Here is a 17,949-nt window from a genome sequence, read left to right on the forward strand (position 1 = left end):
TCAGGTGAGGCAAGTGAGAGAGCGCATCAAAAGAGATACAACCCTTGGGTTCATATATGTGTGTGTAAATCTGGCTCTGATACTAGCCAATGCCTCCCCAGCCATTTACATCACTGCATGTCACTGGTTGTGGGTGTGGCCTAAGCACAGAGGTGTGGCCATGCCCTTATAAAAAAATGAAAAGAAAACCTGTATGCACGGCACCGCAAAATTGCAAAGGGAGATTGTGGGTGGGGGGTCATAAGTGATGAAGCTCCCCCTTGCACATTATGCACACAGAGTAAACAGCAGCAGCTTGGCTGGACCCACCACATCCACTGGGGAGAGAGGCTGCTGCTGATGGTTAAAATGTAGGGGAGGGGCGATGGCGGACCACAGTCCCTGCCCCCAACATCAAGCCCGGGAGCAGCTAATTAGTACATTCTCCTGCTTTTGGTGCCCCTGTAAATGGATAAAATGGTTAATTCAGATTATGAAATACAGTGTCCCCAATTCATATGCCACATTATAGTTCCTAGGCTCCTTTTCATATTGTGCTACATTACAGTGCCCTAGTTCATGTTATGTAAAATAATAATACCCTCTAGTTCATTTTATACCACATTACAATGAAAAGGTCCAGGGGCATAGTTAGGTATATTCTCTCAGCTCTGGGCCTTATAGCAGCTGCTCTCCCTGCACCTATGGTAGCTGTACCCTTGCCTAAGTATACGTTTACACTGATATTTGTGCATATTATGAGCTAGATGGATTTTGGCTATTCCTTGTACTTAGATATTTTAATCAGTATAAATGCTGGTTTCCTGACACACTGACCATCACACTGACACGCTGAGTGGTGCAGGTACTAATTACCTGAACCCTGGGGGCCCAGTGGGTGGGTCGGGCTAGCCATTAAACAAGTAACCTCCATTGCAGCCCTGACTGAGACTGATCTTCTCTATTGCTGCGGCCTGCCACAATGATAAAGTGTATTAGTTTGACAGGAACTTAGTATTATATTGCCTGTTATGTTCAAGCATAATCAGCAAATCAAGATGGAGATCTTAGCGTGGCTATACATTTTGCAACTATCCTGAAACCATTTCATAAATACATTTAATTGAATAATAAATAATGCATTGAATGTATTTTGAAGACATCAAGTTTAATAAATATATATATATATATATATATCCCAAAATGAATATGTATGTATTCAGTGAGGAACATTATTATTTTTTATTATTTTTTGGAGGGAGGCTGTATTTTTTTAGTACATTTTACAGAATGAAAGCAAACATCTGACATCTGATTGGTTGGTACGAGTTACAACCCCTTTTTTGCACCAGGTTTTAGAAATATGCTTGTGCCACAATATGTATTTTCTCCTTATTGTAATATTCTGCAATAGATGATATGACCTAGAGGCTTCTAAAAAAAACCTGTTTCTGGCCGTAGAACTAGCAAAACCAAATAATTGAGCCTTTTTCATTTTTAATGAACAGTCTACTATAAATGACTTAATTAAGCATTAATTAGTAGGTGGGAGATAAGATGACACCTGGGACAGTCTGCCTCATTTGCAAGATCTTCTTTGGTGGTGTTATCTCACAACAGCACCTCACCTCTCAAGTGTCAGCTTGTTGTTATCACAGTGACAGAATCATTTGCTGTTTTGTCTTAAAAAGACTAAAATTAACACGGCAACATATAAAACTTAATTGGATTCTTCTCACTTCCAGTGCTCATGAGCACGACATCCAAGAGATGCTTGTTACGTCTGGCAGAAGACACACTACTACTACTACTACAAGAGATGCTATCAAAATTTTATTGAGAATATGTGATTTGTTATCTTAATAAAGGAACGTCACATACACTACCTTTGAAACTAAAGCTGCAATGTATTTTAGGGGGGGGGGAGGGGGACTGTGGTGCATTTTTAAGCCACAGATGACCTGATTATTATCCTTATGAAATATTCCCCCTATTCTAAGGCATGAGCAATGACATGCTGACAGTCCAATTAAAATAAAACCTGCAAGAGAGAAGCTTAAGGGTCCTGTTAGGACTGTACAAAAGACAACTTGTATAGGAATGCTGTCCTTCCTCTTCCAGTATGTTAGAAGTGACTAGAGCACAAGACCCCTAATACGACATACTTCCTGATCCATTGCAATGACTAACGTGGTGATAGCCATAGATAGGAAATCCTGCTGATCTAGTAAATGCTACAAGCGTAGTTACCCCAGGCATTTGGGAAAAGAATCTAACTCCACCTTTGATATTATTGTTACTGTATATACTACATACATTATGCATAGTACAGAAAATCTTTCAGCTACCTCCAAGGTCTTCTTATTGATCATTACTGTTGCATGTTTTGTGTGGAATGAATTTCAGGATGCTACATAGGAATCCCTTGATACTTTGCTTTTCACTGTTCTCCGGAACATGAGATACTACTAACACTCCCTCAGCTGACCTAATTAAACTGCTGTTTAATCTTCCTGAAAAGCCTGTGCTATTCTATTCTGCTTATGACCGAGACCCTCTTCTCAACTTTTTATTTTTCAAGCTACGGTGCTTGTCCGTCTGTTCCCTTTCAGCTTTTGTCTCTGTCTGTCTTTATAGCTATAGCACAATAACTCAGTGGCATTCTTTAAACTGATTCTTTAGTGCAGACTTCACACTGTTGTATTAACTATTGCGACAGCTAAACCTACTGCATATTACACTTTTACCTTTTCCTTCATATTTTCCTGCTTGCATGCTTGGATGCTATTTAAATGCGAGAGTTATGTTCCTAATTTAAATGTGAGTGTTATGTTCCTAATTCTGTGCATATATGCAAATCTAATGAACTTCAAAGGAAGTGAGCATTGCTGACACACTCCTGTTTTACTGGATGTCTACAGTCCCCTTTTTAGTTGTGCCAAAAAGGCAGTTTCTTACACTCTCTGCTATGGTGACAGCTGGGGATCTGCCATTACTTTCAGCTGTTGCATCAGGTAAGCTCATTTTATTGAGGAAGCACATTATGCAAATAAAAAACTATCTTAAACTGTCAAGTTGAGACACTGGAAATGGCCATAATTTAACTGGAAACTGAAACTTGTTCACAAAATTTTAGCTTTATAGGAAAATAGTGGTAACCTGCTAACATATGGAGGATTATTCAAATGTTTGTTCTTTATCGATAATTAAAGGGCACCCATTGTTGCTATTCAATTGTTCTGGGCACCCTTAAATTATTGTGCTTGACACACCCAGTTAGACAGGGTTTAGCCGCAAAAAGTGTCAAAGCCCATCTAAACTAATGGGCACGATGGGGAAAAGTCTTGTTTGGTCGCCCAAACAGTCGACTTTTCACACATTTCATCTCGCAGCCTCCGGAGGTGCAAGCTGAAATGTGACTGCTAATGGGCATCTGATCGGAACAACATTTGAATAGCTCCCATAAGGCCAGTACACAGACCACTCAGCACACATCTCTCCCCCCGCTCAGCACACAGCACGACAATTGAATAGCCCCCTTAGGGTCTTCCAATTGAAGACTGTTATATACTGAAGGTTTATCGTTCAATAAGTCAGTTGCCTGTGATAGTGGGCATGTTAGCCATAATAAACAGATGAAGTTCTCAGGACAATAGTGTATCTTTCATAAATTCCTGATTTCCGATTTGAGCAGTGGCGTTTTCCCTGTTGACTAATAGAATAATATAAATGTCTTATACATAATTGATCTTCTTCACTTTTATTCTATGTTCATTTCTACACCATATATAGCCTTACAGATAGGATGAAGTACAGATGGGATTGTGCAGTGTCATTTGACAGCCAATTAGAGCAATCTGACAGAAATGATGAATTAATCACCACAGACAGGCTCACAATTCCCAGATAGAATTCCACACAGGTTGAACCAGTTTCTCAGCTCTATATTTAGCATTAATAGATTGTTATTTTCCTTGGCCTCTCCTAAGAATTCTAACTATCGCATTACAGGTTAAAATATTTAGAGGCTCTGATTTCTGTTTAGGTTTGTTTTGTTCGTTTGTTCCTCAGTGGTCCTTAATAACTATTCAGACAGTACTGCATGATGTAGATGTCCAGAAATATATTTTATTTTATTTACCATGGATCTATTTCATATGGAATAAATGTTATTTGATATTACTAGGTACAGTACAGTATCATTAATTTCTTCAGTGCAAGTCAAAGAACAAGAAAAATGTTTTAGGTTTAATCAACTGCTAAGCTATGGATCATGCAGCAGGCACACTGAAATTTTAGTAAGGCATACAGTGCATTACATACATACTTGTAAGGCATACAGTGCATTACAAGTGTTTTTTGGTTACACACCTTGACAAAGGGGCATGTAGGCCCCGAAACGTTGGCTTTATGTGTACCCTGAATACACGTCTGTGATTGCACAAATCCTCGAGTGCCGCTGTTCCTTATTGGGAGCTGTTATATATATATATATATATATATATATAAAAGCCAAGGTGATAGAGTAAGACTTGCAGTGAGATGGGGTCCCGTGAAGTTGGGCTGCAAGCTTAAGTGTATTGTACAATCCATGAACTAAAAACCCATGATTTATGTATGTTCTGATGTATAGAGGTGAATGAACTAAAAAATTCTGGGCTCTCTGTATAATATATATATATATATATATATATATATATATACACATACACACACACACACACACACACACACACACACACACACACACACATAACAAATAGTTTAATGGTGGGGTAAGCTAGGGAAAAACATCTGATTTTGTCTCAGGTATACTAAGCGTGCGATAATATCCCATTTGATGGGAGACACTGTTCACCTCTATTCGCTGAACTGTGGTAAGTGAACAATGGTGTTTTCATTGAACAACATTGTCGTTGCTGTTATTTATTTATATCAAAACCTATGCTTGTCTTTCTATGTCAGTAAATGCACTTATTTCTTGGTATTACTAGTGGAAGAAATGCAATCTTTGTAGTGTAATTTATTCTGCAGTGTTGAATATATTGATCCCTATTAGGCTTTTCAGCATCAGTACCCAGCTTATTCTGTACGGAGAGCATACACAAATATGTGTTAAACGTCTAGGCAGCACTTAAGGAGTTAAATATCTGACATTGCATTTGTCTTTTCTGAATTGAGTAAAACTATCTTGTTTGTATATAAATAAATACATCTATTTTATATGTATGCATTTTAGAATCTTGAAGATCTATATATTTTAGGAATATAGAAAAATATGTCTAGGAAAACTTCACACATTTTTTATCAATATCCTTAAATTGACGATAAGATGTGTTTTTCGTTCTGTTGTTACGTCTCCGCTGCCTTCTGTTTAAAAAATAGGCATGTGTTAACATTGGTTATGTACAATTTACTTGTGTGTTGAAAACTGACACCAACCTATATAGAGTACATTTGATGATTGCAGTAATTATGGCAAATATTTTTGTTGTGGATACCATGGAGCTGATTCTGAATCAGATGAATATCACGATTTTCCACTGACTGTGTATGTGTCCAATCCAGAAAATGGTGCAGGAGGGTGAAATCCCCCACCACCTCCCCTTGGAAATAGATAAAGTACAAACCAATCAGCTCTTGTAATTTTTAAAACACAGCCTGTAAAATGACAGAAGTTGATTGGATAGTTCTATACACTTTGGGAGGGATGTACTAAGGGAAAAATGCATTTAAACTAGAGATGAGCGGGTTCGGTTCGTCGAGATCCGAACCCCCCCGAACTTCACGTGTTTTTCACGGGTCCGAGGCAGCCTCGGATCTTCTTCCCGCCTTGCTCGGTTAACCCGAATGAGGCCGAACATCATCATCCCGCTGTCGGATTCTTGCGAGATTCGTATTCCATATAAAGAGCCGCGCGTCGCCGCCATTTTCACTCGTGCATTGGAGACAGAACGGAGAGGACTTGGCTACGTTCTCTGCCTGAAAAGCTCCATATCTGTGCTCAGTGTGCTGCAAATATCTGTGCTCAGTGTGCTGCATTGTGGGGACCACCAGTATATTATATTAGTACAGTACAGTAGGCCATTGCTGTATCTTGCAGCTCCGTGTCAGACTCAGTTCTAGACAGTATCCTGATCAGTGCTCAATATCTGCTGCATTGTTGTGTGACCAGTATATTCTATATATATATATATAGTAGTACAGTGCAGCATTTTGGTGACCAACAGTATATAGTTGTACAGTACAGTAGGCCATTGCTGTATCTTGCAGCTCCGTGTCACTTCAAGTATCCATATCTGTGCTGCATTGTTGTGAGCAGTATATATAGTAGTACAGTGCAGCATTTTGGTGACCAACAGTATATAGTTGTACAGTACAGTATACCATTGCTGTATCTTGCAGCTCCGTGTCACTTCAAGTATCCATATCTGTGCTGCATTGTTGTGAGCAGTATATATAGTAGTACATTGCAGCATTTTGGTGACCAACAGTATATAGTTGTACAGTACAGTAGGCCATTGCTGTATCTTGCAGCTCCGTGTCCCTTCAAGTATCCATATCTGTGCTGCATTGTTGTGAGCAGTATATATAGTAGTACAGTGCAGCATTTTGGTGACTACCAGTATATAGTTATACAGTACAGTAGGCCATTGTTGTATCTTGCAGCTCCGTGTCACTTCAAGTATCCATATCTGTGCTGCATTGTTGTGAGCAGTATATATAGTAGTACAGTGCAGCATTTTGGTGACCACTAGTATATAGTTGTACAGTACAGTAGGCCATTGCTGTATCTTGCAGCTCCATGTCACTTCAAGTATCCATATCTGTGCTGCATTATTGTGAGCAGTATATAGTAGTACAGTACAGTAGGCCATTGCTATTGATATAATAATATTACTGGCATATAATTCCACACGTTAAAAAATAGAGAACAAAAATGTGGAGGGTAAAATAGGGAAAGATCAAGATCCACTTCCACCTAGTGATGAAGCTGCTGCCACTAGTCATGGCAGAGATGATGAAATGCCATAAACGTCGTCTGCCAAGACCGATGCCCAATGTCATAGTAGAGAGCATGTAAAATCCAAAAAACAAAAGTTCAGTAAAATTACCCAAAAATCTAAATTAAAAGCGTCTGAGGAGAAGCGTAAACTTGCCAATATGCCATTTACGACACAGAGTGGCAAGGAACGGCTGAGGCCCTGGCCTATGTTCATGGCTAGTGGTTCAGCTTCACATGAGGATGGAAGCACTCATCCTCCGGCTAGAAAAATGAAAAGAGTTAAGCTGGCAAAAGCACAGCAAAGAACTGTGCGTTCTTCTCAATCACAAATCCCCAAGGAGAGTCTAATTGTGTCGGTTGCGATGCCTGACCTTCCCAACACTGGACGGGAAGAGATGGCTCCTTCCACCATTTGCACGCCCCCTGCAAGTGCTGGAAGGAGCACCCACAGTCCAGTTCCTGATAGTCAAATTGAAGATGTCACTGTTGAAGTACACCAGGATGAGGATATGGGTGTTGCTGGCGCTGAGGAGGAAATTGACAAGAGGATTCTGATGGTGAGGTAGTTTGTGTAAGTCAGGCACCCGGGGAGACACCTGTTGTCCGTAGGATGAATATGGCCATTGAAATGCCTGGTCAAAATACCAAAAGAATCACCTATTCGGTGTGGAATTATTTTAACAGAAATGCGGACAACAGGTGTCAAACCATGTATTGCCTTTATCAAGCTGTAATAAGTAGGGGTAAGGATGTTAACCACCTAGGAACATCCTCCCTTATACGTCACCTGGAGCACATTCATCAGAAGTCATTGACAAGTTCAAAAACTTTGGGTGACAGCGGAAGCAGTCCACTGACAACTAAATCCCTTGTACCCAAGCTCCTGCAAACCACCCCACCAACTCCCTCAATGTCAATTTCCTCCTTAGACAGGAATGCCAATAGTCCTGCAGGCCATGTCACTGGCAAGTCTGACGAGTCCTCTCCTAACTGGGATTCCTCCGATGGATCCTTGAGTGTAACGCCTACTGCTGCTGGTGCTGCTGTTGTTGCTGCTGGGAGTCGATCGTCATCCCAGAGGGGAAGTCGGAAGACCACTTGTACTACTTCCAGTAAGCAATTGACTGTCCAACAGTCCTTTGCGAGGAAGATGAAATATCACAGCAGTCATCCTGTTGCAAAGCAGATAACTCAGGCCTTGGAAGCTGTGTTGGTGTTAGACGTGCATCCGGTATCCACCGTTAGTTCACAGGGACTTAGAGAATTTCTTGAGGTAGTGTGTCCCCGGTACCAAATCCCATCTAGGTTCCACTTCTCTAGGCAGGCGATACCGAGAATGTACACAGACGTCAGAAAAAGAGTCACTAGTGTCCTAAAAAATGCAGTAGTACCCAATGTCCACTTAACCATGGACATGTGGACAAGTGGAGCAAGGCAGGCTCAGGACTATACGACTGTGACAACCCACTGGGTAGATGTATTGCCTCCCGCAGCAAGAACAGCAGCGGCGGCACCAGTAGCAGCATCTCGCAAATGCCAACTCGTTCCTAGGCAGGCTACGCTTTGTATCACCACTTTCCATAAGAGGCACACAGCTGACAACTTCTTATGGAAACTGAGGAATATCATCGCAGATTGGCTTACCCCAATTGGACTCTCCTGGGGATTTGTGACATCGGACAATGCCACCAATATTGTGCGTGCATTACATGTGGGCAAATTCCAGCACGTCCCATGTTTTGCACATACAATTAATTTGGTGGTGCAGAATTTTTTTAAAAATGACAGTGGCGTGCAAGAGATGCTGGTGGCCAGAAGAATTCAGCCACCGCGTGCCAGAGACTGGAGCACCAGCAAACACTCCTGAACTGCCCCTCCATCAGCTGAAGCAAGAGGTGGTAACGAGGTGGAATTCAATCCTCTATATGCTTCAGAGGATGGAGGAGCAGCAAAAGGCCATTCAAGCCTATACATCTGCCTACGATATAGGCAAAGGATGGGGAATGCACGTGACTCAAGCGCAGTGGAGAATGATTTTAACGTTGTGCAAGGTTCTGCAACCCTTTGAACTTGCCACACGTGAAGTCAGTTCAGACACTGCCAGCCAGAGACAGGTCATTCCCCTCATCAGGCTTTTGCAGAAGCAGCTGGAGAGATTGAAGGAGGAGCTAAAACGAAGCGATTATGCTAGGCATGTGGGACTTCTGGATGGAGCCCTTAATTCGCTTAACCAGGATTCACGGGTGGTCAATCTGTTGAAATCAGAGCACTACATTTTGGCCACCGTGCTCGATCCTAGGTTTAAAGCCTACGTTGTATCTCTCTTTCTGGCAGACTCAAGTCTCAAGTTCAAAGACCTGCTGGTGAGAAAATTGTCAACTCAAGTGGAACGTGACCCGTCAACAGCTCCTCCTTCACATTCTCCCGCAACTGGGACTGCGAGGAAAAGGATAAGAATTCCGAGCCCACCCGCTGGCAGTGATGCAGGGCAGTCAGGAGCGAGTGCTGACATCTGGTCCGGCTTGAAGGACCTGCAAACGGTTACTGACATGTCTACTGTCACTGCATATGATTATGTCACCATTGAAAGAATAGTGGAGGATTATATGAGTGACCGCATCCAAGTAGGCACGTCAGACAGTCCGTACGTATACTGGCAGGAAACAGAGGCAATTTGGAGGCCCTTGCACAAACTGGCTTTATTTTACCTGAGTTGCCCCCCCCCCCCCCTCCAGTGTGTACTCCGAAAGAGTGTTTAGTGCAGCTGCTCACCTTGTCAGCAATCGGCGTACGAGGTTACTTCCAGAAAATGTGGTGAAGATGATGTTCATCAAAATGAATTATAATCAATTCCTCCGTGGAGACATTCACCAGCAATTGCCTCCAGAAAGTACACAGGATGGTGGATTCCAGTGGGGACGAATTAATACTCTTTGAGGAGGGGGATGTAGACAGTGAAAGGGGTGAGGAATCGGAGGATGATGATGAGGTGGACATCTTGCCTCTGTAGAGTCAGTTTGAGCAAGGAGAGATTGATTGCTTCTTTTTTTGGTGGGGCCCAAACCAACCAGTCATTTCAGCCACAGTCGTGTGGCAGACCCTGTGGCTGAAATGATGGGTTTGTTAAAGTGTGCATGTCCTGTTTATACAACATAAGGGTGGGTGGGAGGGCCCAAGAACAATTCAATCTTGCACCTCTTTTTTGTTTGTTTATCTTTGCATCATGTGATGTTTGGGACCAATTTTTTTAAGTGCCATCCTGTCTGACACTGCAGTGCCACTCCTAGATGGGCCAGGTGTTTGTGCCCCCCACTTGGGTCACTTAGCTTAGTCATCCATCGACCTCGGTGCAAATTTTAGGGCTAAAAATAATATTGTGAGGTGTGAGGTGTTCAGAAAAGACTGGAAATGAGTGGAAATTATGGTTATTGAGGTTAATAATACTATAGGATCAAAATAACCCCCAAATTCTATGATTTAAGCTGTTTTTGAGGGGTTTTTGGAAAAAAAACACCCGAATCCAAAACACACCCAAATCCGACAAAAAATTTTAAGGGAGGTTTTGCCAAAACGCGTCCGAATCCAAAACACGGTCGCGGAACCGTATCCAAAACAAAACACAAAACCCGAATAATTTACGGTGCACATCTCGTTGTCGGGGGTTTTACCGCATCTTCAAATGTACTAAGACCCGGCTGACGCATTTTCACCGCCCAGGGTATCGCCATCATTGGATGGCAATACCCTATAGAAGCCTATGGGCTTCTTATTGCCAGCCGCCACAACCCGCCGCCCCCCACCGCAGACGCTGACCCCCCCTCTCCCCTTGCATACCTTCCTCCAGGAAGCCTGGACCCGGAAGGTAAACTCCTCCTTCCCCTATCAACGCAGCCGAGGGTCCTTCTGGCTTCAGGGGGGAGGAGGAGGTGCCGGGGACAGGCTGCTGCTGCTTCCCAGCGTGGGTGGAGTGCGGAGAGCCGGGGAGGTGACAGAGACCCCCCGCACAGCACCTCACAGGTATCGCGGGGTGCCTCCATCACTGCATTGCAATGTTGATTGCATATGATAGTACATATGCGATCAACATCGCTGCGAGGGGCGGTGATGTATGTTAATACATCCCGCACTTTATCTCTCCATGTTTAATAACTCTCCCTCTAAGAGTGCAAAGTTACCCTCTTTGCACAAGATTTTACTTCACCTGTCGGTGCATGCACTACAAAATCTCATGCACTTAGCATTCTGAGGCACAAATCTGTCAGTGCTGATGTTGCTCACAGACTGCTACATCACTGCACTGAGTTACAGGAGAAAAAGGAGATCTGTTCTATACATATTCAAGAATGGATCTACTTTGAAATTTTCAGGGGATTAAGCAGCAGACATGGTTGCATGGGATGCAACTGTGTCTCACCAAAAGCATCCCATGTGACCACACCAGATAGTTTATTCATTGACAGAGCCACAGGAAATTGGCTATGTAATGCAGTCCTCAGACTCTGATTAGGGGGCGGGAGATGGAGGGTAGTTAATGTAGCAAAAATATTTTCCTTGTTGGTAATACAGTTTTGAAAACACACAGAATATGCTGCACTATATAAGAAACTGTTAATAAATAAATACATTTAGTGAATTTATTTTGTTCACACAGTTACAGTATTTGCTATAATAGATTAATTGAGAAGCTTGGGAACAGAGCATTTTGTACTTTGGGGCAGATATATTAACCTAGAGAAGGCATAAGGAAGTGATAAACCAGTGAAAAGTGCAAGGTGATAAATGCACCAGCCAGTCAGCTCCTGTCAATTTGCATATTGGAGCTGATTGGCTGGTGCGTTTATCACCTTGTACTTATCACTGGTTTATCACTTCCTTATGCCTTCTCCAGGTTAATACATCTGCCCCAATATTGGAGGATCTGGGTTAACAGAGAAGAATGTAATCAAACACCTGGTTGAAAATACTGATGTTAATTGTATTTATTTGGCCTTCTCTCGATAGATTATGTTTTACTAGAAAACTAATAACGTCTTACATTTTATTTTAGATGCATCATCCTATTCAGATGAAACCTGCAGATAGTGAAAAGTCAAATGGTAAGTTTAATATTTGATTGGTTACATATTTTGTAATTCACAAGTAATTATAATTTTAAGCAAATACTTCACTATCTTTTTATTTTGTTAAGTGCAGAGTCAGTAAATTCAATTGATACAAAAAAGAAAAGGACCCATTACAAAATGTTTACAAAACTATTTAAAATTTGCTGTGTGTTAAACTACATGTACTTTCCCTCGCTCACTTATACTTTCATCCCCTCCCCATTGCTGACAATGATTTTGAACCTTTGAGTTCAGACAATGCTGCTCTTGAGGGCAGGGCCGCCATCAGGGGGGTGCTGCGGGCACAGTCGTCCTGGGCCTTGCCTCTCTGACAGAGAGGGGAGGGTCCAGTCCGCTCATGCTGCTGCCCGCTCGCCACCGCCTGTCTGCCCCTGCCAGTGCCTCTGTGTATTTGCCCACTGCCCAGTGCAAGCAGGCTATTGAAAATGTCCCTCTTAAGATGGCCGCCGCCTCAGAGGAGACAGTTATTAAAGATACTAGAGGAGGCTCTAGTATCTTTAATAACTGTCTCCTCTGAGGCGGCGGCCATTTTTAAGGAGGGACATTTTCAATAGTTTTACAAGAAGCAGGCTGCAGGGAAGGGAGGAGGATGAGCAGAACCCCTGAAAATGATTAGAACCCCATTACAGGTACTGGGGCAATACTGTGTTGGGCATTGAATAATATGATGATGGGGGCATAGGAATTATTATTATTTTTAAATATGTATTTATTTTTTTATTTTATTTATTTTTTATATATATATATATATATATATTATTTTTATTTTCTTTATTTATTTATTTTTGGGGAGCCCTGCCTATTTGGCCAGTCCTGGGCCCCATAATTTTTTTGATGGCAGCCCTGCTTGAGGATATTATGATGACTGAATGTCAGCAATGCTTGCAATATATAGCTTGGATGCAGTGTTTTGTACTGTAAGTTTTTTTGCGCTTTTTTTTCCTGCCTTGCACTGCTTCTGTTTTATGTGAGACACAGTGGATTCCTTGTGGTGGCATAAATAAGGGATCAGGAGGAGGAGAAGTATAGCAGGGAGGGGATGGGACCAGCCACAGAAGGGGAAGAGCAGAGTGGCAAGGGTTGGGGGGCAGATACTGCGGTGACCCGATATATGCCAGATTTGTTATACTAGTGTAAGTGCCTTTGTTTGACCATGAAATGTTTGTTAGTATCATATGGGGGAGTTTCAGCAGCTCAGATGCTGCTGATTTGCTGGGATTTGCACACATGCTGGTCTCTAGAATTTAAAGAGAATGGTGTACAAAGACAAAAACCTCCAGTGGGAGGCATTTCTGTGGGTGAAACTCCTCATTCGTGAAAGAGGTCAGCGGAGAAGGGACAGACTTGTCCGACAGTAAGGCAAAAAATAACCATACATTACAACACTGGTTTGCTACAGAGAATATCTAAAAGCACAGTACACCTTGACATGGATGTCAGAAAAACAACAATACTGATCATGTCAGCTAAAAAGCAGGAGGCACAGTTTCACCCAAATGGGGCAGTTAAAGATTGCCAAAGATGTTGACTGGTCTACTCAGTCTCGATTTTTATTGCGACATGCAGAAAGTAGTATGGCAATCCTACCTAATATATACATTATATTATATATATAATATAATCTAGTCTACCTGTCTTGTGATGGTGCTTCCAGACTCCTGTCCTTCTGCTAGTTTGTAGGGGATCAGTATGATTTACTGGTGGCCTTGATGCCGGCTGTCAGTATACCGACAACGGCATCCCAGCCGCCAGTATACAAGTGGCGGGGCAAGCGCAAAGAGTCCCTTTGCAGGCTCGGTGGCTCGCTGCATTCGCCACAGGTTTTATTCCCACTCTATTGGTGTCGTGGACACCGACAAGTGGGAATAGAGCCTGAGCGCCGGGATTCTAGCTGTCGGCATGGCCAGCTATTGGGATTCCGGTGTCGGTATCCTGAGCGCTGGGATCCCCACAGCTAACAAATTAACTGCATCCCATTTGTAGAATGGTCTTTTTCCCCAAAAAACTTTGCAGGCCTGTGCACGCTTCCATCACCTAATCAGGTTCGAGGTAAAAGTTCCAAAAAGCGTATGGTGTTCTGTTTTCTCTCAACTTGATTTTAGATGAATTGGATAACAGATGCACTAAGCTGTTATGAAACACATGTTTTTAATGAGCATTAAGTTGATATCTCCTGCTGATTACTCAAGAAAAGTGTGTGCAAATTGAATATAGCCTCTGAGCGCACATACACAAATGAAAGCTTTGGCGCTAATTTGTGTGACAGGATGTTCCGAAAGGAAATCCCAAAAAGCAAATATGATACAGGCAGCATGCAAAGTACAGTGGCAGGATGCATTCTGTTTAGAACTGGAAAACATTATGGAAGGTATTCAATTTTTGAAAAATCAAAAGGGGGGGTCTTTTTTCCCCCCTATCTAATAGAAAGGAAAAAACAGACACCCAACCGACTTTTCAAACAATTGAATATCCCCCAATGAGTGAGTTGTGGTAAGTGTCTTTTTCGCAGTTTTTGTATGAATGTGCACGTTACTCTCAATCCAGGAAATCCTCTTCCCAAGACTGCACTGGTTTAATGTGATATGTGGCACTTGAATATCTGTGTACGACTGAATCTGAAGAGTAGACGAACAGAGCCTTGGAGAGTGATAAAGTGGAGAGACATAAACTATCAACCAACCAGCTCCCGACTGTCATTTCTCACACACCGCCTGTGCCATGGCAGTTAAGAGCTTATTGGCTGGTACTTTATCTGTCTCCACTTTATCACTCTCCAAGCATTAGTACATCTGCACCTGAATCTGTATATGAAGTACAGCGCACACTGCATCATAGCACTTCTTATACAGATTCAGACTCAAACCTGGGATTGTGGTGTGAAAGGGGTATTAGCAGTGGTGGATTTACCACTTGGGCTTTGGAGTTCAAAGCAGTTAAGAATACTACACGGGTGAGGTTCCCTCTTTCCCGCTCTTCCCTCTGATAATAACATCCTGACACCATGTTTAGAAGGGGAACAGACACAAATGAAAAATATATTTGCAATCTGCTGTCCCTCTTAACCTACTACCATAGGAACAGTAAAAAATACTGCTGCTTAAAGGATAGCCTACTAGCCCTCACTGATGAAATAGACATATACAGTTTATTCAGGTTGAGTATATTCTATTTAAACATATTTCTTTATAGTAAAATTTAGTAAAAAAAGGATTTTGAAGTAACTAACTAACTAACTAGCCATAATAATAGATTCCAGTGATTTTGTAATATAAAAGACCACAGGTTAAAACATAATCTGTGGTAAATGTAGTAGCAATCTATCCCTGTAGACTGAGAACAACTTTAAGAAAAGCCAGGCAGATGGAGAAGAAAGTGCAGCCAGCGAATGGAGAATAAAGAGCAATCAGGCTGATGGAGAAGAGAGAGTCCTAATTTTTGGTACTTACCGTACATACTGTAAAACACAAGCTCTGAATAATAAAACAAAAAATAACATCAGAAGACTTGGCAGCAAAGGACCTATCCCTCTCAATAGCTGAGAAATACATTGATGAAACAAACAGGAGGATCCAGAACAAAATGACAGGGGGGCACAATGACAGGAAGTGGGAGGGCTCCTGGAAAAGTTGGTGTGGCCTCACAACAACAAGTAGTAGGTGGTAAGGTCTGGTAGGTGATAGGGTGAGTATGCGGGGACAGGTCTGTTAGGTGACAGGGTGAGTTTGCGGGGACACTCAAAATGGGGCTTGTCAGAGTGACACACCACCTATTTCTCTCTATTCTATTCCAAGTACACCTTTTCTATATGGTGGTTTCCCTGCAATGGGGAACCTCTAAAGAAACAGATCCTCCCTGGACATTCAGTGTCTTCAGTCGGCATTCATTATTCATGTAGGAGATCACGTGGTCCGGCAGATGCCTGTTTGTGTAGGAATATAACCAGTGTCATCATCATACAACAGTGGTTCAGCCAGACTCGTGCCTCCTGTTTCACACCCTGCCTCCTGTATCCACTCCAGCCTCCTGTCTCTTGTGTCTCTCCAGACTCCTGCTCCATCCCTCCAGCCTCCTGTAACTCCAGAACCCTCCACTGTTTCTCTTTGCCTCCCTCCCATGTGTTTCTTAGCCTCCCCCTCACTCTGTGTCTCTCAGCCTCCCACTCACTCTGTGCTTTTCAGCCTCCCACTAACACTGTATCTCTCAACCTCTTACAGCCTTCCTGTGTCTCTCAGCCTCTCTCAGTCTCCCCCTCTGTGTTAGCATCCCCTCTATGTCTTTCAGTCTCCCTATCTGTGTCACCTCACCTTCAGTGTCTTTTCAGTGTCTCATCCCCTTCTGTATCTCTCAGCATCCTCTGCTGTGTTTTTCAGCATCCCTCTCTGTGTCAGCCTCCCCCTTTGTCTCTCATCAGCCTCCTTCTCTGTCTCTCATCAGCCTCCCCCCTGTGTCTCATCAGCCTACCTCACTGTCTCTAATTAGCCTCCCCCTCTGTCTCTCACTGCCCGCCCTCTGACTTTCATCACGCACCATTATTCACTTAGCAGCAGGCTTCGGCTCCCCAAGTTTTACTTTTGACCCTTGGACACCCGACCACTGTTGCTCAGTTAACTTCACAGCGACCATCCCAGAATGCTACAATTAAGATTGCTTGGGAATCTGCACGTGGGCAGAATAGCTGGGTCAGAGGTTATGCCTAAGTGCAGAGCCGTGCTGGGTCCTAGCGCCCGCAGTCTATTGCAGGTAAATAACAGGGACTGCGGGCAGCCCTAGATCCCTGAGATAGTAGCAACAAAATCAACACTGGGCAGCCACCTCATGAGTGTGTTCAAGGAGCTACTAAGGTGCTAATTATTTTTAATATGTTGACAGTTACATCCGACTCATTGATAACGTAATAACTGGAAAATTTAAACCTGTGCAACACGGAGTACTTCACCTAATTATGTTAGTATGTGTATACTTTATTTCTTTTGATATTCCTATTCTATACTGATAATTTCACTATATTTTTATCTGAAGCAATTGTTACAAAAGATTCCATTGCTTGTGATACCATACACAACAGCTGCCCATGGAAGTTGTAGTCAAATAATAACTCTTGAAATTTCTCGTAATTCTCAATTAATGAAACTTGAAAACTGCTTCCTGCAGGTCATTATGGTCAGGCATGTTTAGTTATAAAAGAAATCACTCAGCCTTACTAATTAGTAATTTGTGCTTTACAGATCTGAATATCTCACAGTGCAAACCATCAATGCCTTTAGTTACCAATAGGCTCTTGTTTTCTTCACAATTTTATATAGACGTTGTTGTACAGTATATAGGACCTTATTTAGAGATGAACGCAGATCGCTGCATATGCAGCCAGATCTGCGTTTATCTCCTAACATGCTGGGGGCCACCCAGCACAGGGCAAGGCCGCCCAGCATGTGTGAGGCCGCCTCTGTCAAGCGGTCTGCTGCCATTTTTTTCTGGAGAGGCTGCATGTGATGTCACGGTCCCGGACTGCCCCCATTCGGAATACCCGCCCCCCAGCGCAGCAACAATGGCCACTGCTGTCAATCACACTGCGGCCGCACCCTTCCTGGATGCATCCGCAATGTGTAAGGTCACGTACACGCACAAAGCTGCAGTTGCGTGGCTGTGTCCAGGTCGGAATAACCCCCATAGTATTTTAAGGTAATGAAAGAAGAAAGGAAAGATTTTAGTATAAATACTAAAATCTTTCCTTTCTTTTTCATTACCTTAAACCCTGATTTAGGGTTTAAACAACACTTATACTGAGGTAGTTATAATATGGTGACTAATATGGAGTATAAGCATATATATTATTCATATATA

The 17,949-nt window shown here is 42.5% G+C and overlaps 1 protein-coding gene across 32 annotated transcripts in view; it reads left to right on the forward strand.

The window, feature by feature from the left end:
* Positions 1–17,949, forward strand: part of CELF2 (CUGBP Elav-like family member 2) — a 633,688-nt gene that overhangs the window by 424,190 nt on the left and 191,549 nt on the right. For all 32 annotated transcript variants that reach the window (XM_063926831.1, XM_063926832.1, XM_063926834.1 and 29 more), the window contains exon 4: positions 12,033–12,081. In XM_063926831.1, coding sequence (XP_063782901.1) covers positions 12,033–12,081 — 49 coding nt within the window. The remainder of the gene's footprint in view (positions 1–12,032; positions 12,082–17,949) is intronic.

The sequence above is a fragment of the Pseudophryne corroboree genome, chromosome 6, assembly GCF_028390025.1.
Source record: "Pseudophryne corroboree isolate aPseCor3 chromosome 6, aPseCor3.hap2, whole genome shotgun sequence".
In the NCBI taxonomy this organism is placed as follows: domain Eukaryota; kingdom Metazoa; phylum Chordata; class Amphibia; order Anura; family Myobatrachidae; genus Pseudophryne; species Pseudophryne corroboree.